The following is a 27,651-nucleotide window of genomic DNA, read 5'->3' on the forward strand; positions in this document are numbered from 1 at the left end:
CATCTTTTTTTTTTTTTTATTCGTCTCTCATTCATCACGTTTCACACTTATTCCTCATTGAAACCAGAAATGTCACAGGTTGAGACAGGAGACAACATGGACGTTTCAGGAAGCAGGTTTTTTCCTTGGTTTTTCCTGTTGTATTAACAAATATATACAGATATCCCAGGAAGAGCATCGTAATAACAACGAATCTTTTCCAATAATAACAATAAATTTAATAAATACTCAGTGTTCTTAACCACAAGAGGAGAATGAGATTCAGGCTCACTCTGACGGGATTGTCATCATCCCATACAAATAGTTACACAAACACGCATATTCACCCTCACACACACACACACACACTCACTTAGGGAAATTTGCACTGTCAAGTAAAATACCACCCGCGGCCAAGACGAACTTTTCGATCACCGTGCAAAGATAAAAGTTGATTTGTCAGCCGTGAGCAGAGTCCACTGGTCCACAGAGAGGCTGACCAGATGCACAGCATGGCTCCTAACATGCCACTGATGTTGAACACAACCGGTCAGAGCAGAATATGAAGCTTCCAAACGGTCCAACATGAGGTTGATGTTGAATTCAGGTAGCATTATCCCTCAGTGTCCACTTATTTTGTGTCCTTTTCAGTGGCGTGAGCGGGATCCACACAGAGTGCTACTGACTGCGAGTGAGGAATGTAAAGAGTGTAAAAGACAAACGGATGAGATCATATTTTGAAGAAGTGCTGCACTTGTCTTTCAGCGAACCATTCACACGTAAAACAACATGCACTGAAGAAGCATTAGCACGCAAACAAATGAACCCATTTTGTTCTTCCACACATGTACAGTAATATCTACACATTCACACAGAGAGAAACACACCTGGTCTGCCAAACCAATAGAAAAACGTTTTGCGAACAGGTTGGGATGGTGCCAGCACTGAGAATAACTCTGTTTTTTTTTTCTTTTTCTGTACGAGACAAGGATATAACCGGTCCACCAGTGCTGTGAGATGAAAGGCTTTTTCCTGTCTTGGTCTTTGAGGGGAGAGGACGATGACCCCCGTGCAGAGAGATGACACATGTGAGGATGAAGGCAGAGTTTATGGAAAATGTTTGTGCTCCGGCAGAACAGTTGGCGTGCAAAATAAGAACAAAGACACTCTCTATTAAGAATTTTAAACAGTCCGGTTCCTGTTTTCTTTGTGAATGAAACACTCCTGAAACGTTTCATGTGAAATGTGAATGAACATTTTTTTTCTTTGGAGTGAGAGAAGCAAGCAGAAAGTGGGCAGCGACACAGACGGGCAAAAGCACAGGCAGACAAGTCGGAATGAAAAGATAGCAACGTGGCTTTTTAAGTACTTGAATGGCTTTTGAAGGTTGTGTGTGTCCTTGTCGTGGGGCACTAAGAAGCAGGGAGAGATGGCTTCCAAGGAGGGAGAGAAGTGTTGCGTAAGGTAGGTGGGCGAGCACACTACAAGGCTTTTAAAAGGCCTCTAGGACCCTCAGTGCCGTGCAGGTTAGAGAGCACTATCATGGAAAGGCTTGCTGTTCGGGTTTCACACCTTATTGGGACACTAAAGGGACACATTAGCGGAATGGCTTCCAGTGAGTGCCTAAAACGGGACATGTGGTGGGATGTTTTTTGCAAACTTCAGTGAGTTTACTTTGCTTGGCTCAGACATCAGTCGGCATTCAGCCCAAGCTCTAAAAGTCCTGGAACAGGTTTGAATGCAGAAAAGTAGACGTGGCTGTTTTCCACTATGAGTACTGCTGTCCACACAGAGCGGCACGCTTCCGCTGTCCACACAGAGGGACAGTCTGGTCCGAACTCTGGCCCTCCACGTCCATGTCCATCAGGCTCGGTCGCGTGGTGCTGGCGCTGCTGTCCCCCGAGCCGAGGGGGCTGTCGCAGCTGCTGCCCGGCGACGAGCTGAGGGTCCGGGAGAGGGAGCCCAGCTTCCAGGGGTCGGGTCTCATCCTGGCCGGGGTGGGCCGAGGCCGGGGGGCAAACTCCAGCGTCTTGGGTCTCTCAAGAGGGCTGATGAGGCAGTGGGGAACCGTGTCAGGGATCGGTGGAGCGGGGGCTTTACGGCGATGGGGGACCGGGAAGATGATGGAGGGGTCGGGTAGCCGGGGGACGTCCAGGGTGTCCTGTGTACCTGAGTAACACAAGAATAATGTAAAATAAATGTTTCATCATGAAAGCCACCTTAATATCTTTTGATTTTGGAAAATCGTACAATAAACGCAATAAAACACGTGTCAATATCGGCGAAGCGTTTCAGAGATGTAGAGAAAATGTTCGCTAAAGCCTCAAATCACAGTATGTCATCTCAAAGGGGCCCACACGATTGCAAAGAAAACTGGAGGAAAACTCTCATAGAATTGCCACTATAACAGCATCAGGATCACAATCACGATCGATGACGGACGATCGATGATGGATGACTAGTTCTCGTACAGGGCCCTGAATGAAGCCCATGCATCATGCCCGTGCTGGTCTGGTGGGCGGGGCTTAGGACAGAGTGAGGAGAACTGCTGTTTTTTTTTCAAATGCTGGCAGGCTTTCGCTTTTTCCAGAAAACTCTCTCCCCCAGCTTTAATCCAGGACGGCAGAGTTTCCCACAAGTCTTGAATGCACCAAAAGGGAAGAGATTTCAAAGCAGTCCCTGTACTCAGCAACAATACCATGTGAGAGACTGTGTGTCTTTTATATTAACTATTAAACGCTGCCATTGTGTCTAGTTTGTTCCTGTTAAAGATATATTTCGAAAGAGACTTCCAGGTTAAATAAAACACAACAACAGTAAAATGTCTAAACAAATATTGGATGAACAGTCATTCAGCTTTAATCATGTGTTCCTGTAGCATTGTAAAAGACATGTTCTACACTATTTGTCTCTTACCTTTTTTAGTAGTGATGCGTGGGGCCCCCGGTGGAGGAGGCATGGGCATGCTTCCATCTGACGGCGTCCTGTAGTGACCAAGAGTCTGAGCTCTGGGTCGTATCGCCCCGTCCGAAGGGGTCCGTCTGTGTCCTCTGTTCAGGGCCATCGCTGCAGACACGTGTGTGGGCGTGAGCGACTGGTTGGGCTCCTTCTTAAAGCTCTCCGCCCGCAGGTCCAAGAGCGGGTTGAGGGCAGGAGCCGGGGGCGCCGCCGGGGTTTTGAGCCCCGTCACCGGGGTCAGGGGGTAGTCGTCTGGGTCGGAGGGAAGGAGGGACTTGGTGGAGTTGCAGTCAGACAAAGAGGACAAAGAGAGGAGTGTAACAGAGGGAGACGGGTCCATGCTGGGCAGCGTGGAGTCGTGATGTCTGGAGAGGGACAGGGAGAGGTTTCGGCTGGGCGGAGAGGTGCTGCGACGGAAACGTCCCGTCCGCTGGAAGAGACCCTCCTTCTTCTTCCGCTGCTCCTCTCTGAGGTCCTGCTCATCCTTGAGCACCTGATAACAACAATCAGGTCGCATCAACAAGGCTGTCGGACCATCGAGCTGCTGTCTTACTCAAAATGCATTCAGCTGAAAAACATCATGTTACTTTATTTCTTTAATAATCACTTCCTCGCCTTGTCAAAGGAAACTACAGCAGAGTTTACATCCCAATCAATACTTTAAGTCATCCTCTCGCTGTACACTCTGTGACTTCTTTCGTAACACCCTCGTCTGCTTTGACAACAGACGGAAAACCTCACAACACAAAATCAATCAGGTGCTGGAAACCGTCCACGCAGACCTCGGCCCATGCTGACTCGACAGGATGGCACAGATAATTTGGCAGCTGGTGCATCCTGTTTTATGTCATTCCACAGGTGTTTTAGTAGTTCAAGATGAGGAGACTGTACGATCATGAAACCACGCTTGGTATGCTCGCCTATTAATCTACTGATTATGTAACTAGAATAACACTGATGTTGAAAATGACTGGAATTTTCCTTCAAGGTGTACTATAAAAGAAATATTGACCTGCTAGTAGAGACCTGGTTGGGCTTCTGTTGAGGTTTTATCAGTGAAAAGATGTCTTATATGTTCTCTCTCTCTGTTTTCTCACCTGTAGTTTTCCCAGCTGCAGCAGGTCTTGTCCAAGGCCAACGGAGGCGAGCAGAGAGGCACAACCCAACAGTAGCATATCGCTCTTCTTCCTCTGGCTGCACCGACGGAGCGAGTCCTGGTAGCTCAACCCCGTCCCCGGCCCGCCGGGCCCCTGACAGGAGCTGGTATTCCCAACGTTACTGCCCCAAAGGGAGCCCGAGTCCTCCGCGGCCCCGTTACTGCTGATCTCTGAGGGCAGAGTGGACCCTGGTGACTCCTCAAACTCACAGCACTCCTCTGTTGAAGACAGGAAATAAAAGAGGGGTTAAGATGATTGATTCTCGTCACTAACTAACAATGAAAAGTAAAGACTCACCCATTTCATTGAGGCTGGAGAAGCCGGCGGTCATGGGTGCATGTTTGGGGGACTTGCCCAGATTTGGTGCACTGGACGACCAAACTTTGGATCCCTCACCCAGTGACTTCAATCTGCAAACAGAGACCATGATGTCAACACAACGCCAACCTGAACTAACTTACAAAACATAAAACAACGTAACCAAATAACAAGCAATATGTATGTTCAGACCCAGAAATGTTTACGTCAGGACAGCAAATTTCCAGAGATAATTGCTCTTCTTCTGGCCGCTCCACACACAGTAATGACATATTGATCGAAAGCTTTTGTTTCTCCGCGTTACGAGAAATAATCTCTCCAGAAACATATGAGAAAAGGCGGTTTCGTCTCGTCTATGACAACCGTAAGAGAAAATGATCCTCGTGATCAAATTCTTGTCTCTGCAGGTACATTGTGTTTCTCCTCCTTTTAGAAAACGCTGCTAACCTGCTGCAAATTGTCGCATCACAAAACTGTTTATCATGTCGTCATTTACCGTGAATAATTTGTGAAACGTTTCCCAAAATAATCTTGTTTTAATACAAGCAGGTAAAGGTTTTTGCACCCCATAAAGTCTTACTGGCGTCATCAGGTAAAACTCGTTCACCACTGATATGTAAAGAAATTGAGCGCGTACTTTTCCTCCCCACCGACCCTCTCCTTCTGGAGGGTGGAGCTCGGTCCCCAGGTGCGTCCTTTCTTCTTGCTGGTCGACAGGTCCTCCTTCTTGCACACAGCACTGCGACCCCACGTCTTACTGCCGTCGCTCGGCGTCACTGAAGGACAGTCAGATATCGTTACTCTCTCACCTTGGGTTGACTTTCTCTCACACAGGATTGCTACCTGACTTCCGTTTGTTTTCACTCACGTCTTATGGCTCTCAGTCGGGGCATGACCCCCGGGCTGGCGGGCGGGGTGGTGCTCTCGCTTCCCTGAGTCTTCCTCTTGTCCACACTGGGAGACGCCTGAACTGTGATCTTATGCTCAAAGCCTACAGGTGAGCGAGAAGAGGGGAGTTATCACATGAATCATTTTTCATTTGGCAGACATGTCCTAACAGCGAGGTGCAGACTAGTATGAGCTCCGCTAGAAGTCACACAATGGTGTCCTGATGGTTGTCATCATCTCACTTTCATCCCCTCAGTCTCCTGTCTTTCTACATCCGATGCCCTTAGACTTTCCCACCTGTCCCAGTCACCTGGACCCTGAACCAGGTTTATGAATCTTCACTTTGTCAGTAAATTGCTGAATCCTCCCTGTCTGACTGGGCTGTAACATATACTGTACTAACTAACACAAACACATTAATCAACTGGCTGACAAACTGAAGGATTTGTATCATTTTCCAATTTGTCGATTAATGTTTTAGTAATTAGTTTGTTAAGTAAAACTATGAAACGTTTGCTGGATAGAGCTTTATAGAGAGTACCGTTTTTCTAAAATGTTCTCTATTAAAATGGAGTGTGAAATGTTGATATATTGAAAGCATTGGATCTGAGAGTGTGGTTTTCCTCTCTTCAAATTAAAGGAGATTGAAGTGAAGTTGACTTTGCAGTGTATTGGTGTAGATTCACTTATTATTGGTGTTTTTATCTCTAAGACTTGTATTTGTATTACATTTCCAACATGGAAAAAAACAATGTTAACTGGGAGCTTTGCCAGTTTATTGCGTTGCATTCATCAGATCAAAACAAACTGAGCAATCTGCCTGCAGTTTCCTTTTCCACCCACCAGAGGGCAGACTGATGCAGTTGCTGTCTCGGCCCAGCTTCAGCAATCTGCTCTTCTTAAAATGTCCTTTTCGCTTCTTCACGCTGGGCTTCTCCTGGTACATCTGGTGGATGATGATGTTCAGCTCTCGCTCCACGATGTCGATCTCCCTCTCCGCCAGCTCCTGCTCCCTCCTCTTAAGCTGCTCCTCCTGCTCCCGCTGCTCCTCGGCTGCTCGAGCCAACGCCTCCTCCCAGGACCTCAGCTCCTGAGGAGAGAAGAGCAAGATGACGAAGAGGAGAGGAAAAGAGGACGAGAAGAGGAAGGGAAGAAGGAGATGAGAAGAGGAGAGTTTGAGGATGAGAGGAAGAGGTTGTTAGCACAGCAGCACCTCCTCTAACACCTCTTTTGGCAAAACGCTTGTTGCTAAGGTGATTGTAATTTTCAGAAACACCTCAGACAGATATGATAATCAGAGACCGACGTGGTGAGATTCCTGCCACCCTTAATATAATATGTGACTTTCTGCTGAAGTCGCTCTTCTGTTTGAATAAATAAACTCTAATGAAACATGTAAACATCCTCAGATATACAGTTTATTATTGGAAACTTGTTTTAAAACTTACATTTCTCTAAAATTAGACTTGACTCGATCGGCGTTTTCAGATGTCTCACCTTCTCTTTGGCCCTGAGCTCGTCAAACATCTGCTGGATCTCAAGCCTCCAGTCTTCTTGTAAGGAGTGAAAAGACTCCAGAGGCATCTGAAACATGGCCGACTGCTCGATGGCCTGCAGTCGACTCAGGATGTTGGTGAAGGAGGGCCGGCTGCGGGGGTTCGGGCTCCAGCACTCTGAGGGGTTTAGAGACGAGAGGTAAAGTTATCACTGAGGTTAAAGCCATGTAATATATGTATTATCGTCCTATTCAGATGGTATGCAGTCGCTATATGATGTTGTACATTGTATTCATTTGGCAGATGCTGTTTTAAAGTGATTAACAATAAGTATATTTAACCTCAACCTCCATATAAGCAAAAGATTTGTTTTGCTGTAGCTATGTTTTGAATCAATAAGGCAATATTTGAATCCTGGCTTTGATATTTGATGTTATACTAGCCAGAAAAATGATGCACACCAAGTTTTACAGCTAAAGGGAATTTCAGCTGACACTCTTGCTTAAAGGATAAGGCTGCTGTTTTAATATGTTTTCTTTTTCACTGTCAACAAATCGCATGAAAACACCAAAACCGTCAAATCGTCAATCATCTTTCTGATTCCCCACCGAGTCTGTCGCACTGCGCCCAAAGCCCATTCATTCAAACGTGAATCTCAAATATAAAGTTGAGTTCATTTCCTATAACAGCGGGGCACCGTAGTCTTCATCAAACGTTACTCAAGCGGGAGTAAAAAGTTATTTTGTTGGGGACTATTTTCAGCTGTGGATTAACACCAGTGAGTATTTAACAACATAAACTACAGTGTGCACCTTCATGGTGGTGAAGCAACATGTCACTCAGTGCAACTGTGAGGCTCATCGATTTTAACAACAATGAAGGAATAAGATATATCTGGTTTGGGCTCCACAGATGATTCTTAATATGATCAATTCATTGGTGGTTTTAGTCTTTTTGTGAGATTTATTTACAATTAATAAAATATAGCATATCCCCTGACTTTTAGCTTCATCATCCTTGAATTTCTGGCAGCAGAGTCGGCAATGACAAGACAAGATGGGGCAGCATATGGCAACCATCACGAGCCAAACTCTGACCGACTGCTGCAGAAACATGGTGCACACCTACAGTGATCAGAGCTGCCTCTCCAACACTAAACCACAGCCATAACCATCCACTGACAGACACATCATCATCAAAAGGCCAAGCAGAGTGTTATTTAAGAGCAGTTTCACGGCCTGAAAATATAGTTTATTAGCAGGTAACATTTATGTAACAGGTAAAACACATTAGCATAAGGAGAGTGGGGATAAAAGTTGGAGGGAGAGGAGATGAAAGTGAGATGATGACAGGAGTAAACAGAGTGTAGGGAGCAGCGAGGTATGACAAAGGAGAGATTAACGGACGAACATGGATAAGATGAAGCGCAGTGAGAGGCGAAATGAGGAGGAAAAGAGCTTTAGGAGCAGAGTGGGAGGGGAAGTTGGCTGACAGTTTGAAACAGCTCTTTTAAAAAAACCTGTCCGGCAGCTTAACCATCTACATTAAAAAAAAAAAAGTAAAAGTAGCTTGCATTGCGTGAATAATCACATTAAGGCAGATGGATATAAGGCAGGTGTGTTTAAACAGAGATCACCTGAACTGTGAAACAAGAGCTGGTTAATACTCCCCATTATTATTTGCAAGGTGAAAAGGAGAAACCCGGCCCAGGGGAGCAGGACTGCACGAGGATGTATAAAAAGCAACTTAATGAAACCGCTCAGACGGTCCTCGTCCATTTTAACTCTTCGTGTTCATCTCAGCTCCCAGATGCAGAATACTTGTGGAGGAAGGTCTCACCACTTTAAAGTCAGTGGATGCAAACACCCGAGAGGCCTTTTTCAAAGTGACTTTCTGCATCATCAGTGACATGTTTAAGGTCATATTTCATGACTGGCGTACAGTAAAATCCCAAAACATAGAGCTCCTGAAAGTTTGCTCGTCAACCATGAATGAATGGGACAAGTGAGACAAGCAGGAGGAAGTCGTACCGATCAAAACACAAACAACTGTCAAGCTTGTTTATCACTTTCTCATCAAGGACGGCAGTATTGACTCTGCATTCTTGGATATTATGATTCTCTCAAAGTGTGCAGGGAGTCGGGCTGCTTACCTTCCAGCAGCTGAGCGAAGGGTTCAGGGCACGTTGAGGGGATGGGAAGTGTTAGCTTGTTCATGGCGACGCCGTAAGCGACCGCCAGTGCGTCTATCTCCCGGTAGGGAACCTCGCCGGTCAGCAGCTCCCACAGCAACACACCGAAACTGTGACGAGAGACACAAACAGGAAAAAGTTATGTTTTTATTCATTTCTACGTTTTAATGTCACAGCTGAAGCCAAAAACTATCCTTCCATCTCTTAACAGTGACCACAGAAAGCTTTCATCTGTTTCCAGTAACTGAACCTTGCACTATTTTTTTTTTTTGTTAAATATAAAAATAGCTTTAAATATTGTACTCAAGTACAGATGTGTGGTAGTTTCCTTGAGTATTTCAGTTTCATGCTACTTCTGTTTCTTTTCAAAGAGACATATTTCCCTTTTTACTCCACGACATCCATCTGATAGCTGGAGTTATAAGTCATCTAACATATTACTAAAATATTTTAAACACAAAACAAATAATGAGCGTATAAAATATGATGCACTGTTAAAGATTAAAACGACAAAGAGTATTTAAAATGTGAAGAGAGTCTGTAAAACAGTAAAATGCTGCTAACACATTAATGCATCAGTAGTGTTAATCCAATTATATAATATATGCTGTATATATTATATATCATATGTCTTCAGAGTAACAGTCACAGAGATTATTTTAACTTTTGATACATTTACTACAGTTTGCTAATGATGCTCGCATAATTCTACTTCAGTGAAATTTTAACTATAATTGAGTATTTGTATATTTCCTCAGCCACTGATGCATACTGAAAATTACATCTGACCTACCTGGACAGAAAATTAGGTAAAATAAATCATCACAAAACTCAACCAGTAATTAACAAAAAAAAAGACCAATATGCTTAATTCAAGCCTGATTCTTAACACTATACATGTGTAAAACATATCCCGCTACATTTGTCCCCGTATGAATCAGGAAGGTGAGACTCGGAGACGAGGGCGGTACCTCCACACGTCGCTGCTCTTGGAGAAGAGCGACACCTTGATGACCTCGGGGGCCATCCAGGCGTACGTCCCCGCTGCGCTCATCTTGGTGGTCTGGTGCCACTCTCTGGCCAGACCGAAGTCTGTGATCTTCAGGGTTCTCCCTCCCAAGTCCTCCCGCTCCACCGGCTCCTGGATGAGGACTGAGGAAGAGGAGCAGACAAAAGATTTGTGTTAAAAGATGACGGTGTTAGAAAAAGTTAAAACACACTTTAAGAGGCTCAGGAGGTTGTCCGTACCGTTTTGTCTTGTTGGATCAAACTAAACAGACAGCAAAGAGAGCAAATTATCAGGTTTTTGTTTACTAAATATGTTATATTAAGTTCTTATATGTAAAGATTTGTTTTCTTACTTCTTTATGATAGCAACTTGAATATTTTTTTGTTTTATTTAAGTCGAACAAAACAGGCAGTTTGAAGACCTCAGCCTGGTCTTTGTAAAACTCTGTATCTCTGACATTTTATGAACCAAGCAATAAATCGATCGATTGGAAAGATAATCAGTAGATCAAATTGTTAAACAAAACGTGTATAATGCACAGGATAGACTGGTAAATCATCAGCATTTTACCACACAGTCTTATTGATTAAAGTGAAGTTCAAGCTGTTTTCCAACTAAACTGTGTCACGTTCAAAAACAAGATGTAAAAGCTGTGCAAGTTCAAAAACACAGTCGTGTTTACAGAGCAGGCGTGGTCGGACCAGTGTGCTCGCCAGGTTTCTGCTGGAGGGCACAACTTGTCCAGCAGTGTGTGATGAGAGGATATTTACAATACAGTGTCATTTTATGTACACATGTACACAGCATCCTTGTCAATATTAGCATTTAACCTCATCTCTCTGTCCCTTTTCTCTCTTGTCCATGTACGACTTCCTCCTTCATTTCCGTGTGAGGGCTTCCTATGGAAATATTTGGACTGTACATCACAGGCACTGGGAGGTAGGAGGGAGTTGTTCTCTCTCTCTTTCTCTCTCTCACTTATCTACAGGCGTATGCAAAGGGTGGTGGAGAGAGTAACACACACACACAGCGGCGTCTTTGTTTACACACACATGCACTCCTGCACACACACACACACACACACACACACACGCACACACATAGAACCTTTCACGTGATAAAGGTGTGTCTTTCTGTGCTCTGCTCTGTCCACAAGCTCGCTAGGAGACCAGTTTCAGTGATAAAGAATTGCTCTCCGACCCGTCTGTACATATTTCCATAGTCAGAGAGAAGTATTCACATCCTTTACTTTAGTGAAAGTAGCAGAACCACACTGTAAAATACTCTCATTACAAGTTAAAGTTCTGCATTTAATATTTTATTTGTAAAAGCTCCCCTTCAGAGTTACATTACTACTGACATGTGATCAGTATTTAGATGTTTGGAGTTTTGTGTGAAGGTTTAACTATTTAATATTACAGATGAAACAATCGGTCCAGTAATCAATTCCTCGTTTCAGGTATTTTCAAAGCAAAGTTGCGAAACTTTTGCAGGTTCTCAAAGGATTTGATGGTTTTAGACTGTTGTGGAACGTATATAAGTACATTTACACGAGTACTGTACTTAAGTACAATTTTGAGGTACACACCATTAAACCATTAAAGTGTGTAGTATGGCCCAGAAAACTTGCAGATGTACTTTTACTTAAGTAAAAGGCTTAAATATGACACCTTGGCCATTTTTTTATTATTATTTTCATCCACATCTCATGGGCAAATCTTTTAATAATGAAAATAATATGTAGATTAATTGCTATTCAAAACAATTAGTGGAGCATCAGAAACTTTATTCAACAATTTTGAGCAAATATACCAAATTAAATCTTCTCAAATGTGAAGTTTTATTGGTTTTCTTATTCTTAAAGAAAACTGAATCTTATTTAATCGTATTTAACACGTCCTCATCTCTATTATGGGGAATTTTTCATTATGTTCTGGCAGGTCATAGAACCAACAATAAATAAATTAAATAATCAACAGATTAATCTATCATTAAATCATTAATGTGTTGCTGCCTTCTTTCTATTATGTTGGACTTAATGTGGTTTAATCTATTAAAATGCAAAATATCTTATCAGGTGATCACATTTTTGGCATTTAAAATTGTATCTAAAGTGAACAAGTACTTCAGAGATTGTCTCCAGTTGTCTTTTCTCTTCTGATACTGTCGTCTCTGTGAGGGACATCTGTCTCCTCGGGGCTAACTCCTTCTGTCTCTCTGGGAGAACAAAAGATGGAGTCCAGTGAAACTCAGAAAGAACGATGTGTTTGCATGCTGAGACGGGTGTGTACCTTTCCTGGTTTGTTTTGTGTGTATAAATATGGAGCACATCCATACGGGCAAAAGGACATCGTGGTTTGTAGGTGGAGGGAGGGGAGAGCTGACGAGGAAAGACAGAAACTGAATGGAGGACTGTTTACAGAAACTGAACGTGTGAGTGAAGCAGCGCTTCCACCTGCTCTCCTCCTGATTGAATTAGAACATCATCGTGTCACTTTCACACCTCGAGAACGTCTCCGCGCTGCTTCCTTAACGCCACCTGCGCATGCTCATTCATTAATCCCGCCACAGGTTTTCACTGCCAACAGCGTTTCAGCCATACGTCAAAACACCAAAGATCAACATGTTTATATATTCGGCTGGAAGCACAGGAACCTGAAGGGCAGCGATACACAAATAACACCCGCATCGCAGCACATTCTGTCACAGCGAGGGGAGAGAAAGAAGTCCTGGAGGATAGTGTGGCTTTTACACAATGCAATGCTGCTGGAAATGTTATCTCAAAATAGAGTAACGCACACGGATGAGAAGAAAGCCAGAAATACGGATGACAAGCTCCCTGGTTAACACAAAGTCTTACATAGCAACACGCATTCTGTGAAATATCACAGGCCACAATGTGCCGTTGATTATTCACACTATAATATGTTTTATTTTACTATTAATCAACAAGAATAACTGCTGCTTTTAGGATTTATTTTACGTACAGAGAGTCCTCCAATGAGACCTTTCTCTGCAAAGCTGATATCAGTCAGACTTTATCTTATTAATGACCTGTGTTGTGTTCGTAACCAACAAAGAGCTGCGAAATAAATGTAATCCAGCTGATGAACACGAGCCTTCAGCTCTGTGAGGCTGTGATAAAAACCAAACAGTGAGATAAACAACGAGGTCCAACGTTTGTTTTTGATCTTGAGCCTCTGTGGTGAGGTAAAAGTAAAACCGGAGTAGTAGTAATGCTCTTATTTAACAGGTATTGTGTTTAGCATGCTAGCATTAGCTAATTAGCACTAAAGTACGGCTGAAGCTGGTGGGGATGTCATTAGTTTTGCAGGTATTTGGTCATAAACCAAAGCGCTGGACAAATTGAAAGTGTGATGGGAGAAACGCCAGGGGATCATCAAATGAATCACTAATCACCCCGTAGTTGTTGAGACGTTTCACTCCAAACCAAAGAGGTGGCCCATGATGGTTAGATGGAGATAGATGGATGGAAAGAATAACATTTTGGAATTAAACATTTATTTCAGTATCAAGTTAACAAATAAAAAAGTACTCTAAAGTGATCCTGTTCTAGTTTTTATGTCCATGCCCCAGATCTCAAAGGGGTTCTACTCAGCAAAGATAATCAGATAATGTTTAAAAAAGGTCTGTGTGATGCCTCGTGAAGATAACCCATGAAGGAATGGCACACTGCGGGTATGCACCAGTTTGTCATTGAGTGCAGACTTGGAGGAGTGCTACTTGGAGGTTTAGGGCACACAGTGTGAACCTTTATTGTTGCAGTTATGTCACAGTATTATTGATCAGCTCTTACAAACACCTGCTGATTGTCAACTTTCAGCTCACAGAGAGAGAGAGAGCAGCAGTTTCCTGCTCCGTATGATTAACTGTTGATTTAACCTTTGAACTGCCACCACTCTCTCCTCTGTCCATGGACCCTGACCCCAGCTCAGTGTTGAGAAATAACTTGGAGCCGCTGTTCAAACACTGATGGAGGAGAAACCAGCGAGGCTTCAGCCTGACTAATGATCTCCAGAGTGGTTAGTCAGTGCAGCGAGCACAGGTGACACATTAGCCCTCTCAGGTATTTCCCCACAGTGGAATGCAGTAAAAGGTCTTCTGAGTGATGGTATTTCTGTCAGAGCCACTTACATCGAAGTTTATAACACCATAAACAAACATGTTTGGCATGTGGTTATAATCTGGAAACTCCCTACAGAACAGAACCTGGGAAACAAGGATGCATTACAGGTTTAGGATGGAGGATTTGATGCACGTTTTTGCCGTTTTTGTTGCCAAAAGTTGTGAATTTATGGTTGAGCTAAAAAACAAATGTTGGACTTTATTGTAACTGTTGAATAAAGTGATGAAACTGACCTTCCCTAATTTATTTTGCCATCTTTGGCCTGTTCTTGTCTGAACCACAATTTAACCGCTTACAAAGACCTGTAAGTGCCAAATAAAAAGCAGACATCAGTATGAGAAGAAGATTTTTCGGGACTCTTACTATCTTAGTCTTTAACTGAGGCAATCGAGGTGTTGGTCTTCTGCAGTTACAGGTGAAACATTAAAAAAAAGAAAATCAATCGAAAAAACTGAATTGAGTACAAACGTTAAAAGTGCATTTCGATTTTTTTGCCAAAATTACAAATCAAATACCCCTCCCACCACATATTAAGACCAGTGCGTTCTGTATTTCCTGAACAGAGAAGGAAACACAAAGCTCGACTGTTGTTGTTTCGTGTTATTTTGGCTCAGTTCAGTCTGCTGTGTCATTAACTTGCTGTTATGGTAACAAGGGCAGAGGTCACGGACCGAGACTATGACGCTGGGAAAGAAGAGACGATAACCCTCATGCCACTATGAGGACGCTTTGTTTTCTCTTTTCCCCTGTCGCTTAATGGTCTGTTTAAAGGGGCATTCCACTGAATTTACAAGTATACTTCCTGTGAAAACAGCTGTATACTGTCTTCTGTGACTTTCTACAGTCTGAGAAAATAACATTGAGGATGTCACCAGGGTTATCTCAGACTGGGTTTAGGACAACACATTGTTTAAACACCTGTGTTACATACTGGTGGACATGCGTCTGAAAGGTTTGGCAGTTTAAAAAGGTAGGGAGGGTCTAATGATGCATTATGGGAAGTATAGCATCCAGCGTTTTTGGAGTTTGGATAAAAGTCTGGGTATCTCATCATCTATTGTTTGATTTGTTCCCATTTTAGTTTGCCATCTTTCTGGGAAGGCCAATACTAAATAGATGGAGTTCCCCTTTAAATTAAGTGGATTCTCTGTTGGGATGACAACATTTATACAAAATACTCGAGGGTTAATGAAGTGGAGCCTTATGTCAAATCATCAATGCTCAGTGTGTCAGGAATGAACTTTACCAAGATACGGGGAAAAAATGGAACATCAGTCATGAAGGCAATTTCTCGGGGTGTATGAGAGCAGAACATTTCCCTTTCTCTGTTTCTAACGCATCCTTCTTCCTCTCTTCTGCAGAAACAGGTGTAGCTGCAGGGTGGAACAGCTGCTGCCGTGTCGCCAAGTCAGCGAATCAGGTCCTAACAAACTCCCGACGGAGTCTCTGATACGTCCCTCTAACTCTCCACGGCTCAACAACACCTCCACAGCTTCTCACTCCCCCAGCATGCCCAGAGCTGCTGGTTGTTTAGGCACAACAACACCACCATCCCAGTGCTGGTCCCAGCCGTCTGTCAGGGTGACAAATACAGCAACTTGACGGACGTGGCAGCGAGCCGACGGTGCATCAACACAGGTGGGATACGGGCCCGTGGGATGCTGAGCAGCCCGCCCCCCCCCCCGACGTCCCTGTTTTCTGCCTCGGAAAAAATATCAAAACCGTGCCAATGAAGAAAGTAACCTCCCCCTTCAACCATCTCGACTGTCGCTTCATCTTCACATCTCCCCCTTTCCCCAATTGTCGACCCCTCTTTCCCTCCCTCCCTCCGCCGGTGCCCACTGTCTGCTGGTGCAGCTGTCGCCAGCCTGGCTACCATCACAACACACCGGGGAGAAGAAATGGAAGAAGAGACGCAGGGAAAGCAAAAGAGTGGAGGGAGTCAAAAAACTGAGAGGTAGATTGTGTGTACATAATGTGGGAGTGGGGGGGGGTGGGAAGATGAGGAGGCAAAGAGCATGGCGGTTTGAAGATGATGAATGGGGGAAGGGATACGGAGGATGAGAGGAGGAAGGAGGCAAGAAAGGGACAAAAATGACAAGAGGGAAGAGCTGCAGAAATGAGGGCAAGAGAGGAGAATGAAATATGGCAAAGAAGCAGCTGAAAAGGGAGGAATGGCCGGGGCAGAAGAGTAGGAAAAGGCAGGAAACAGAGAGTGAGATGGATGAGAAAGAGGAACAGGCACTACGAGAAAGAAGGTCATAATGAGCGGATGAAAAGATGCGGGCCGCTAGAGGTAAAGAGAGATGACTGGAGGGAGAGCTTTTGTCATGTTTCTGGCAGCACATACCAGATACTCAATAGGTCTCTCCATTTTCCTCTGGCTTTCACACATCTCGTTTCTCAAACTATTTCAAGCCGAGGAAGACATAACATTTCTATCTATCTAGTTTAAATAGTGTGAAAAATTAAAAACGCAGAGGCATGTAGTAGATCTACAGCTTGAAAACAAAGCCGTTGTTTCTCTATCAAAACCATTCAGTTTAGTTATCTATAAGTTTGAAAATATAACTGCTTCACTAAGACACATCAGAGACGACTCTTAGAGCATTTAGAGCATATTTTAGAGCACGTAAACAACACTCAATTAAGACTAAAAACTGATGAGCACCAGAGAAAGACGTGCAGCGAATCCCTGGGTCTCTTCCCATTCCCCCATGCTTTGATATGGAGGCCGTAGTGAGTATGCTCCCATGTCATCGATACCCTGTTTGGCTCCACTTGTACCACCACAGGCCATCGGGGCTCTAATCCTGAGCCGCGCAGTGGCACAGTTTCACCCTGCAGCCATTCACTTTGTCTCCACACAAACACAGCTGCCAGATTCGTGTGACCAGGCAGCCTCTCTCTCAGAAGAGATTGAGGTATTAAATGAGGCGGCTTTCTCTTGGCTCTTTTTGCCTGGAGAGTGTGTGTGTGTGTGGTAAGAAAAAATGTATCTTACAGAATTGGAATTTTTATAGAGATTTAAGCTTCTTTTTTTTTTTTTATACTCGAGACAAGCTTTTACTTTTGAGGCTTCTTTAGTTTGACGAATTGCACAGAGCTATACTGCTTTTGTGTGCAACAACTGCAAAATATTAATATAAATCCACTTTTCAAACTCGAGGCTGAATCTAACGATGTCCAACGTTACAGAGGGCAAAAGAGGAAACAGGGTGCTTCTCCTATAATACAATTTTAGTTGGGTGCAAAAATGTAACTACAATTTTGTTTCCCCAAAGAAGATTCAGGACAAACTCTTAATCACTTTGACAAAACAAACACATTCAAGTCTGTTTCTATTCTTCTTATTAATTACGATGCAAAAACAAACCAAAACGGCTTAATTTAACATTCCAGTACAAATCCAATTATTGCAACTATTTATTTGATAGTGTTAAAAGATCTCTCACTTAAGAACAACTTAACAAGTGAGTACAAGTCCAAAGTCAAAGTCCCCATCTCTGCCCGACGCACAGTTTTTCACTTTGTTTAAGATGAGTGGGACTGAAATGAAAGAAAATCCTGTTTAAAGAAGGCTATTCTCTGCAGTGAAAAACTGAAAAGTCACTGGCTGCACACGTTTTAATTGATAGGAGCAACAACACATCGCTATAAGGAGCAGTGTTGTCTACTGCATGTCATTTTAATCAATTTAACATAGATGTGCTTGGACCATGAGCTCTCAGCTCAAGTGTACAACATATCTCCATAGTGAACATAAATAAAACATTACATTAGCATTGATGCTTTAGACTCCAAACACGTCTGGCTGAAGTGTCCTCTACTTGACTCCACTATGAAAGTGGATGAAGGACTTTCGGGCTCGGGGGACACCCAGCGCCCTCTCTGCTTGGCCCGACTCCCCACTCTCCGTGCCAGGCTGCTGGCAAACAACAATGACCCTCTAAGAGCAGAGTTAACCGCCACCGAACATACAACAGCCCAGGAGGTGCCAATGTGAGTGTGAATGTGTGACATTACTGTGTTTGTCGCTTTGTCTGCTGAAATGTACAGCTTCGCCCCCGTGTAGTGGTGAGAAGCACAAAGTCATACTGTGCTTATATTCAGGAGTGTTATTCTGCAGGAAACTTTCACTTATAAGAAACCCAGTTGATAGCTAAAGTTAAAAAAAAGAGACGCACAAATGTATTGTCTCTGTTGCGCTAGCTGAGTGGTTACACTTTGCCATCATGACTTTAATTTCAAACGACCTCTCGTGCCGGTGCTTCTCAGACGCTCCGTCTGACTGAAGAGCTGAGGTGAATTAGAGTTGATGATGAGGAAAGGCGCTGCCTGTGACGTTCAGCGTCGGTGTTTACCGCACTACTGTTTGCCTGTCTCCTGACTCAGAGTAGAATTAAATACATTTTGGGCCTGTTTGGCAGACAGCAATTTAAAAAGCCTAGAAGCTAGAAGATCCTCCAGCCTTCTGTCTGCTTATGCAAATACACTGCAATTATATAATCCACCGGTGTACAGTGTGTGTGTGCTTGTGTGTAGTTGACGAACCAGAGTGTGAAAAATTCTTTACGGACATTTGAACAGTGATCACAAGCAGCAAATCAAACCACAGTACATATGTTGCAAACATCAATGTGGTGTGTTTGTGATTCAAATTGTTACTCAGCTGCATTATGCAGTTCATAATGTACAACAACGCACTACAGGAGGATGTGTAAATGTGTGCCAGTAGACTTGGCTGGTCCACAGTGAGCCTGAGCTGCACTGCAGTAAAAGAGAGCAGCGGGGAGTCTTCACTGTTAACTGGCTTCAAATCAACTTTTTATTGAGCAGTGGAGAAAACGATGTGTGCGTGTGTGTGTGTGCGTGTGCGTGTGCGTGTGCGTGTGCGTGTGCGTGTGCGTGTGTGTGTGTGTGTGTGTGTGTGTGTGTGTGTGTGTGTGTGTGTGTGTCTGTGTGCATGCTTGTGTATTCATTTGCAGCCATCATGCAGCCATTGACTGGGTGTCACTGTTTGGTTTAGCTGTGTCACTGTCGCTCTCCCTGTGTCTCTCACTCACTGAGACAGACTGAAACTCAGCAGTGTTCCCATCTGACAGCCAGGGAGATACAAACATCTGTTAGCAGTGTGGCCGAGTTCACATTGTGCCAGAGAACAGAAAACAGTCCAAAGTCCTTCCAACAGTCCTGATAGCCATCAACCTGCGTCTTCAGTCCACTACTAATGAGAATAAGTAAAATCAACTCTTCCACAATGTGAATCATGTCTTGTGGCAGCATTGCATTCTGGTCTGATGAGGCTGCTGTCAGTCTCTGGTTTTCTCCCTGTTGCTTTCAGAATAACACTGGGAGTCTAAAATTAAATGTCCTGACACACATTTTTACCCACATTTGATGTCTGAGATTGTTGAACAATTCTACTCCATTGCTGAAGTAGTGATGCCGAATCTCAACATGACAATAGATGTCTAGTTTGAATGGATTTTGCCAACGAAAGTAAAAATTCAACAAAACTCACTCCCACAAAACAAGAAAACAAACATTACTGCTCTGTGTTTTTTGGTGAATTTTCTGCCTTGAGGTAGCCTACAGCCACACTAGCAGTAGCCTATGCTAACATTCTGATGGTTAGCATGCTAAATGTAGCTAATTTGCATAAACATGAGTAGCCTACAGTGCTGAAGGAATGTCATTCGTTTTGAAGGTATTTGGACCAAAGAATTACCCAAATGAAAACTTTGACCTGATAATGGCACTAAATGAAAAGTCAGAGGATCACCACAGTCATTAGGATCCATCCTCTGGGGATCATTGATATATCTCCACCAAATTCAAAGCAATCCATTTCATTATTGTTGGGATATTAGGTCACTGGACCAAATGAAAATGTATAGGGTCAAAATATTTATTCAAACAGCAAAGCCCAGAAATCAGTACATGATTTGTAAAAACTGCTCCTCATTATAAATAATTTGTTTCAGAAGTCAGATTATTACCTACACATGCTGGTGTTCATATGGTTGCAGATATAAAAGGTGCCTTTGACTTGAACTTGTGTGTACTGATAGTGATATAATGAGGCCTACAGTGCAGACGGACACAGATAGTGGCAAACTGCAGTCTACAGTCCATCACGAACGTTAGCCTTAATCTCTAGCCTGCTCACTGAGAGAAATAAGAATGGTTTGACCTCCTCTCAAACTGGCCTTATACTTCTCCCTATTCCTGCCTTCATTTCTCCCTCCCCCATCCATCTCTCTATTCCCTTTCCCAACCGAGCCTCCAGGCATTTCTCCACAGCCACTGCATTCTTTTACCCATCCTGCCTTGCTTCCATCCATCTCTCCGCTCTGTCATTCATGGCCTACAGTCGCCCCTCGCTGCCTCGATCTCCCATCCCCTCTGCAGTGACTCCTGTCATTGTGAGTCCTGTTCTCTCGCTGTGTCTTGGGCTGCTGTGTGAGAATGGGGTCATTGTTGCCCTGTTGCAGCGTGTACATGAGTGTATGTGTATATGCGCATCGTAGTAGGAGTGCGAGTTCTCTGCCCTAGCGCCAGCATCACTGCTGTCCGACCTCCACACGAACTCTACTGCACACGCACCAAGCTCGCAGACATTCCCACAGAAATTCAAACGCAGCCTGCCATGTTATCATTCTGTCCAAGAGCCTAATTTCCACCAGTGAGCATGTTGCCCTCACGTTTCAAAACCCTTCATGTGGAGCATTTTACAACTTTCAGGGTCAACGGCAACGTTAGTGTGCTTGCTCCGACGGATGCTGAAGCAGTGTGGAAGACCTGGGTAATTTTATCAAACTTGTTTGGCTTCATGTTCCACTGAGCTACTTTTCCAAGAATTTAAAGATGTCCTGCATTCAACGTTGTTATCCAGCATTTAAACAGTATTGTTTTCAAGTGTCAGGTCAGATGTGTTGGCCATATCACGAAAGGGTTCATCTTAGCAAGCTAACGTTTGGTTTGTTAGTTGGTTCAATTAGCTACATAACAAGCTGGCAGTTTGTTGCTGGTTGTGAATATTTAGTGAAGCATAATCTCTACATTAGAGCTTGTGTTGTATGACCCATGATCTCGCTCAAAATAGCTCCAGGATGCTATCACTGAAACTGATTTTACTGAAAAAGGATTTTAAGTAGGGTAAGTGCAGTATAATGCAGCAATTTCCCCCCAACCACCATATCTGAAACTAACCTACACCCTTAATCACTAGGAGCCATATCCATATACATGCACATCATTCCTCAAATCCACGCCCATGAAATACTTCCACACTTTAGGCTAGAAGATACTGGCTTCTTCCTCTCTATTTTGTCGCGTTGCTAGCTCACACTCCGGTTAGTCACAGTCTCGGCCTCCACCGCTCTGTCTCTCTGAGGGATTATCAGCCGGCACTGGCCTCCACTCTAATCCTTTCCTCAACAGACTCACTCTGATATTCTCACACACACACACACACACACACACACACACACACACACACACACACACACACACACAGCCAGATGCAGGCTTTTCTATGACAGCAAGTATTTGCCATATCTCGCCTCGCTAATCTGTTAACTAGCTATTACAGTGTGCGTTGTTCATGTCACGGTAGCTAGTTTCAAACCAAAATTAAAAGAAAAACAAACAAGCGATCTATTTAATTTGTCTGTTCTTGCGTTGTAATAGCCAACTCAATGAGCAAATAGCGTAGGCGCCTACTTGACAAGTCTGCTTCGAGACACGGGTTTCCCATTATTCAGATGATTGTTGACCGTGTAAACATGGCGTCCATTTGAAGCTACAGCGGTCAAAACAGCAGCTGATGTCAACCGCGCTGGGTCTTTATTGAGTGGGTCTCTTAGCCTCTGCATTCACAGTATAACATCACAGAAGCTTCATCTGGGACCATGACGTTACAATTAATATTCACGTTTGTTTTAGTAAGAGTTGGATTAAGAGACATCTTATCTAACAGGAGCTCCAAGGGAAAGACAAATATTAGCTGTATGTGTGTTCACGGTGTTCAAACTATACGACATTTGCTGAATGTGAGAGCAGCCTGCAGGGACAGATATGACCTGGCCTGTGTCTTACTGCGACAGGTGATCAGCTCACCTGTATTGTCTTACCTGCAGCTGACTCAAAGCCTCTAGAGAGCTTTATATAAAGTGTCACTAACGTACACGAAGGCCCGACTGTAAAAAGGAACCGTGACTCAGTCTCATATCCTGGCAGTGGTAATGAAGCAGATCAACTCAAGGTCCTCTTTCTCACTTGTTCTGGAGCTTTTGACTGTATCACACAGTATTCATCAGCAGATGAATTTTGTTTCTGCTGTGTTTGATTTTGCTGTCGTTATACCACTTTATTAATATACAATAGTTAGATCTTTTCAACTGTGGCCTAAAGCCTTCTACAAAAAGTATCTAAATTCAAACTTGTTGAGGTGAGTAAGTGACAACAGACAGTAGGAAAAACATACAATACTAGTTATAATACCGATTACAATTGGTGCTTTTGGAATATATATACATATATATATATATATATATATATATATATATATATATACACACACACCACTATATACCACTGCCAGGATATGAGATATATAATGATATATATAATTATTACATATAAGGTGGGTTACGTACATTTACCTCATTTACTTTTGTTTCATAAAACTATCCTAATAAATTATTATAATTATTACGTAGCCATGCAATTATGAAAAAAATAACAAGATAATAAGATACGATTAACAAAATCAATATCTAGTCAAATATGGTTCTGAGCTGATTAGTTGAATTGATTATCGACTAACTTGATCTTTTCTCATCTTATAAGCAAACATTTCTAAACATGCACTGGTTCCAGCTTCTCAAATGTGATTAGTTACTCTTTTTCTTACCGTCTTATATATATTAATATATATATTAAATGTTATATAATTTGGTTTTGAATAGTTGGTCAGACAACAAAATGATATTTGAATGTGTAAGCATTTTAAAGACCATACCATTAATTGATTTATCAAGAAAACAAACAACAGATGAATCGTTGTCTCACACTATAATGTCTATATTGATCAAGAGCACTCTGGATCTTTCCATTGTTTCTATTTTAACCCCACGTGTCAATCGAGCCAGTCAAAGAGGACTGGTGCCCTATGCTTTGAGAGACTAGAGGCTGATCCAGGATCAGAGTGACAGGTAAGGCGTGACCACGGGGGCCATGACCTGCCAACCCACAAAGATGCTGTGACATCACTCTAAGGAGGTCACGGTAATCAGATTATCCCCGTCACACAGACTCACTCACCACTGTGGGCCTTAACAACAGCACTACAATTAACTCTCACACGAGCACGAGAACACGCCTTTAAAAAATATTTAACTTGGCTGTGATAAAATTAGATGAAAGCATGCGAGTGAGCCAAAAATACAAAAAAAAAAATCCCTGAGTTGTAAAATGTTAGCAAAGCTTCAAACACACAGAGTCTATGAGCAGTGTCAATTTTTGCCTTGATGAATTCTTCTGAGGCAGAATGACGATTGAGTCGTTGTCTTACTGTAAGATTGTGTTTTTACTGAGCGCAGAAGCCGGCTGATGGAAGGCAGAGGAGAGGCTCGGGGGCCTGAGCTGCTCTGTAACCGCAGTGATGCCAAGTGGTCGGCGGCTTGAAGAGGACACCTGAGACCAGCGCACCTGGACAATGAGCTGAGGTGTAACCCAAAACTGAGATGAACCGCTGTTTATCCCCCGCGCTCTCCTTCTCTTGTTCTTTCCCATCAGCCGCCTCTCTCGCAGCATACATCTCCGTTCTCTCTGGTCCTCGAGCTCATTTTCACTCCACAACCTGATCTATTCCACCCTGTTATTCTCCCGACCTTTTCACTCTCTAACTGTCTCTCTCTCTCTCTCACTTTCTTTCCATGCTTCACCCTTCTGGGCATCGGCAGGCTAATGCAACCATCCCTCAGTACATGGGTGTGAGTCACAGTCTAATCACATACTTAACGATTAGCACCCACACATTTTCAGTCATCAATCGGGGTGGAAAACAGCTTCCGAGCCCTTCGTGAGACATTCCTGCACTTGTTCAGTTGCTATTTTCACACAGACAATACTCTAAATTGGGGGACTGACATTTTGTGCAGCAGCTGACAGCGGCTAGCAGCTGTATGACTCAGTGGCACAGAAGCAGTGCCCATGTCACCATGGAAAGGCAGCGTTATGGCGTTGTTGCCAGGGCTCTGCTGTCCAATACGCATCCGATCCCCCCATCATGTTACTGTTACTGAGCCACACAGGGAGGGGGGAGACATGGAAGCAGGGTATGCATGTTGAAGAGTGAGACTCAAAAAGACAGAGTGAAGGATTGAAGATTAGGAAACATTTGGGAAGATGAGGCAGCGAGTGTGTTTAAGCTTCACTTACTTTCTGCCTGTCTCCCTCTTTAAAAGGCCTTTAGTCAGCATCCCGCACACTCCACCCATATTTGTACACTCCCTCCCCCATCACTCATGTCACTCGGGATAAACACACGCAGTCTGACCTCCACGTATACACACACACACACACACAGAATGCACTTAGATGCTCGCTGTGTTATGTCTTTGATGCACCAACAACTGCAACTGCGTCTTTAAACAGCAAGTAGCACAAAGGACCAAAAATAGCCCAGTGAGTTGCAGAGCAGAACTGCTCTCCTTGAGGAGGGGAGGAGAGAGGAGGAGGATGAGGAGCAGGAGGAGGTGCAGAGAGAGATGACAGGGAAAAGATGGCAGAAGGAGACCAGCTCTCCAGGACTTAGGCCTTCCTGCTGGGTTCAATTTAACTTTCTCATCAAACATCAGGTCCCAGAAAAAATCATCTGTATGTTAATATTCAATGACAACACTTGATAATCACCTTTCTGTAAAGTCAAGAAATGATTACGAGAAGGCGGAATGACTGTTTGTACAATTTGTAAATGTCCACTTATTTGTCCCGGAGGATTTAATAAGGGCCAGTCAAAGAAACTATATTACACGTCAATGTACATTTTGACAATTAGTCAATACAACATATCACCTTATCCTCTTTCTCAGTGGTTAATGTGTTACTTGTATAAGGTATTTCTCTTATTTCATATTTTTGTCCTGTTTTAAGTATACTGTAAAATAATTGATCTCTGCTGAAGGTGAAAGATTTTGCAAACACTGACTGGACACAGGAGGAAACAGACCAAACTAAATCTTCTACCAGCATCTCTGAAGCTGACTCAAAGCACCGCAAAGACAATAAATAGTTCGGTTCATATCCGTCAGTAAAACATGAATTTTGATTTCACACTAACTTTATTTTATGTACGGACGAAACAAATGAGTTGAAACGTGTTGATTAGTGAGCTTTAGAGGTGCAAGTAATTTGAGTACCTTTGGACAGAGCCAAGCTGTTTCCCTCTGTTTCTGTTGTCTTTGTGCTAAGCTAAGCTAACTGCCTCCTGGCTATAGCTTCATATTTACCATATAGACATGAAAGTGGTACCGATCTTCATATCTAGAATCGAGAATAAGCGTATTTCTCAAAATGTCAAACTATTCCTGGAGTCTTGCAATATATTATGTATCAGAAAAAAAATCTCACTAGGATGGAGAGAGGGAACTACAGGAGACCTTCTCCTCACTGAAGTCATACCTACAAACCAAGCTGGCCTCCCAACAGATGCATTGCTACTATGGGCAACATGTGATGACATTAGCCTAAAATTGCCTCCTTCTGTCAATATCACTTTTACACCAACAAAATACTGTTGTTCATCTCATGTGTTAAGAACAGATGAACAGGGGAAAATACACTGTAATAAATCCCTTCATAAAGTCATGATATTAGAAACAGCTTTCAGTTCCACGCATCATAGGTCAGCAGCTCAAACTGCATTCTTCAATATGATCTTAAAGTTGAATCAACACCTCTTTAAACCTGTTTCAACAATAACTAAACATTATAACCTTCATAAAGATATAATATATTACAGGACTGTTGCATTAGATTGCATTAGTTTTAGCTAGGTGTGTTCACAGGGGAGCTGTGTTTTGTGTATTTGTTGTACTGCTATATGTGCTACCTCACATATGTACCTGGTGTTGAGCCTCTCAGCTGTGAGTTAGAGGATACATACAGCAGGTTGCTGAGCTTTAGGTTCATTATGGACCCTGGAAATTATACTGTGACAAAGAATATCTTAGTGTAAATCTTATTGTAAATATTCTAGCGCCTTTGGCCACATTTTGGTCATATGATAGCAGGATTATGCTCTTCAACCTGTAAAAAACACCTGTTTACCACACCATTTTAAGTCACATGATAATGGCTGAAACATCTCCATGACCACCGAGCAAACTCCATCCACTGATGAAGAGTCTCTCCGATGATAAGGCTCACTTGTTTTGCAGTACTTACTATTGCTGGACTTGAGGTCTCTGTGGATGATGGATACGAATGCCTGGTTGTGCAGGTAGTCCATCCCTGTGGCGACCTGGACCGCCCAGTTCACCAGAACCCTCGGGGGAACCTTCTTTCCAGCGAGCGCTCGGTTCAGAGCCCCGCCTCTGGCGTACTCCATCACCAAGCACAGGTTGGGCTCCCGCAGGCAGACGCCACGCAGAGATATTATGTTGGGGTGCCGGAGCATCCAGAACAGCCTGGCCTCCTGCCGCACGCTCTCTGCTGTGGCACTAATATCCTCATCGGGGTCTTGCCTGGCGGCCTTTACTGCTACTTCCTCTCTCCGCCATACTCCTTTGTACACCTTCCCAAATCCACCGGCTCCAATCACCTCATCCAGGTGCAGTTCTGTGAAGTCTATTTCCAAGGGGCAATCTCCCACCCCGCCTGCTACCAGCCCTCCTGCGGTCAGCTGCTGGTAGTTGGCGGCGTCCCCCCTTGTGACGTAGTTACATGGAAAGATACCCACCTTGTCCTGGATCTTGCCTGTCCACCAACCCTCGTCCCCAGACACTTTGGAGTCTTTGGAGAGAACCTCAAGGAGATCCCCGCGCCGCAGGGTTAACTCCTCATCTGCTGTGGCCTCATAGTCGAACACTGCCGTCCAGAAGGGGTTGGGGTTGTTGGCGCCACAGCGGTGACCAGGGTGGGAGTCTGGGGAGCCAGAGGAGGAGATGGTGGAGGAGTTCCAGCTGCTGCCATTCTCCACCTGCACTACCGGGGCAGGGCACATCGGCGGAGGCGGGGTCATATTCGGAGGCATGGAGGAGGAGGAGGAGGAGGTAGTAGATGAGGGGGGCCCGGGTGGGATTAGGCAAGGGGGAGGCGGTGAGCAGGAGCCCCCACAGCTGGTGCAGGACAGGGGGGCTGCTGTGCCGCTCGCTCTGCCGTATGGGTTCATGGCAGCCTGACTGCTGTTTGACGCTGTAGGCCTGCCCTCGGTCAACTCAAGCACAAAATCCATACATGGCCCATTGACAGAGACGAGACGTCCTCCACCAGCAGTG

The 27,651-nt window shown here is 43.8% G+C and overlaps 1 protein-coding gene across 1 annotated transcript; it reads right to left on the bottom strand.

The window, feature by feature from the left end:
• map3k10 (mitogen-activated protein kinase kinase kinase 10) lies at window positions 1-27,651 on the bottom strand. The gene is made up of 11 exons (XM_079166982.1): window positions 26,600-27,651; window positions 9,959-10,139; window positions 8,949-9,097; window positions 6,798-6,973; window positions 6,144-6,390; window positions 5,281-5,403; window positions 5,050-5,188; window positions 4,392-4,504; window positions 4,035-4,312; window positions 2,896-3,430; window positions 1-2,148 (listed from the first exon to the last, which is right to left on the bottom strand). The coding sequence occupies exons 1-11, from the start codon at window positions 27,606-27,608 to the stop codon at window positions 1,748-1,750; spliced, it is 3,351 nt and encodes a 1,116-aa protein (XP_079023108.1). The 5' UTR covers window positions 27,609-27,651; the 3' UTR covers window positions 1-1,747.

The sequence above is a fragment of the Pholis gunnellus genome, assembly GCF_910591455.1.
Source record: "Pholis gunnellus genome assembly, chromosome: 9".
Classification (NCBI taxonomy): domain Eukaryota; kingdom Metazoa; phylum Chordata; class Actinopteri; order Perciformes; family Pholidae; genus Pholis; species Pholis gunnellus.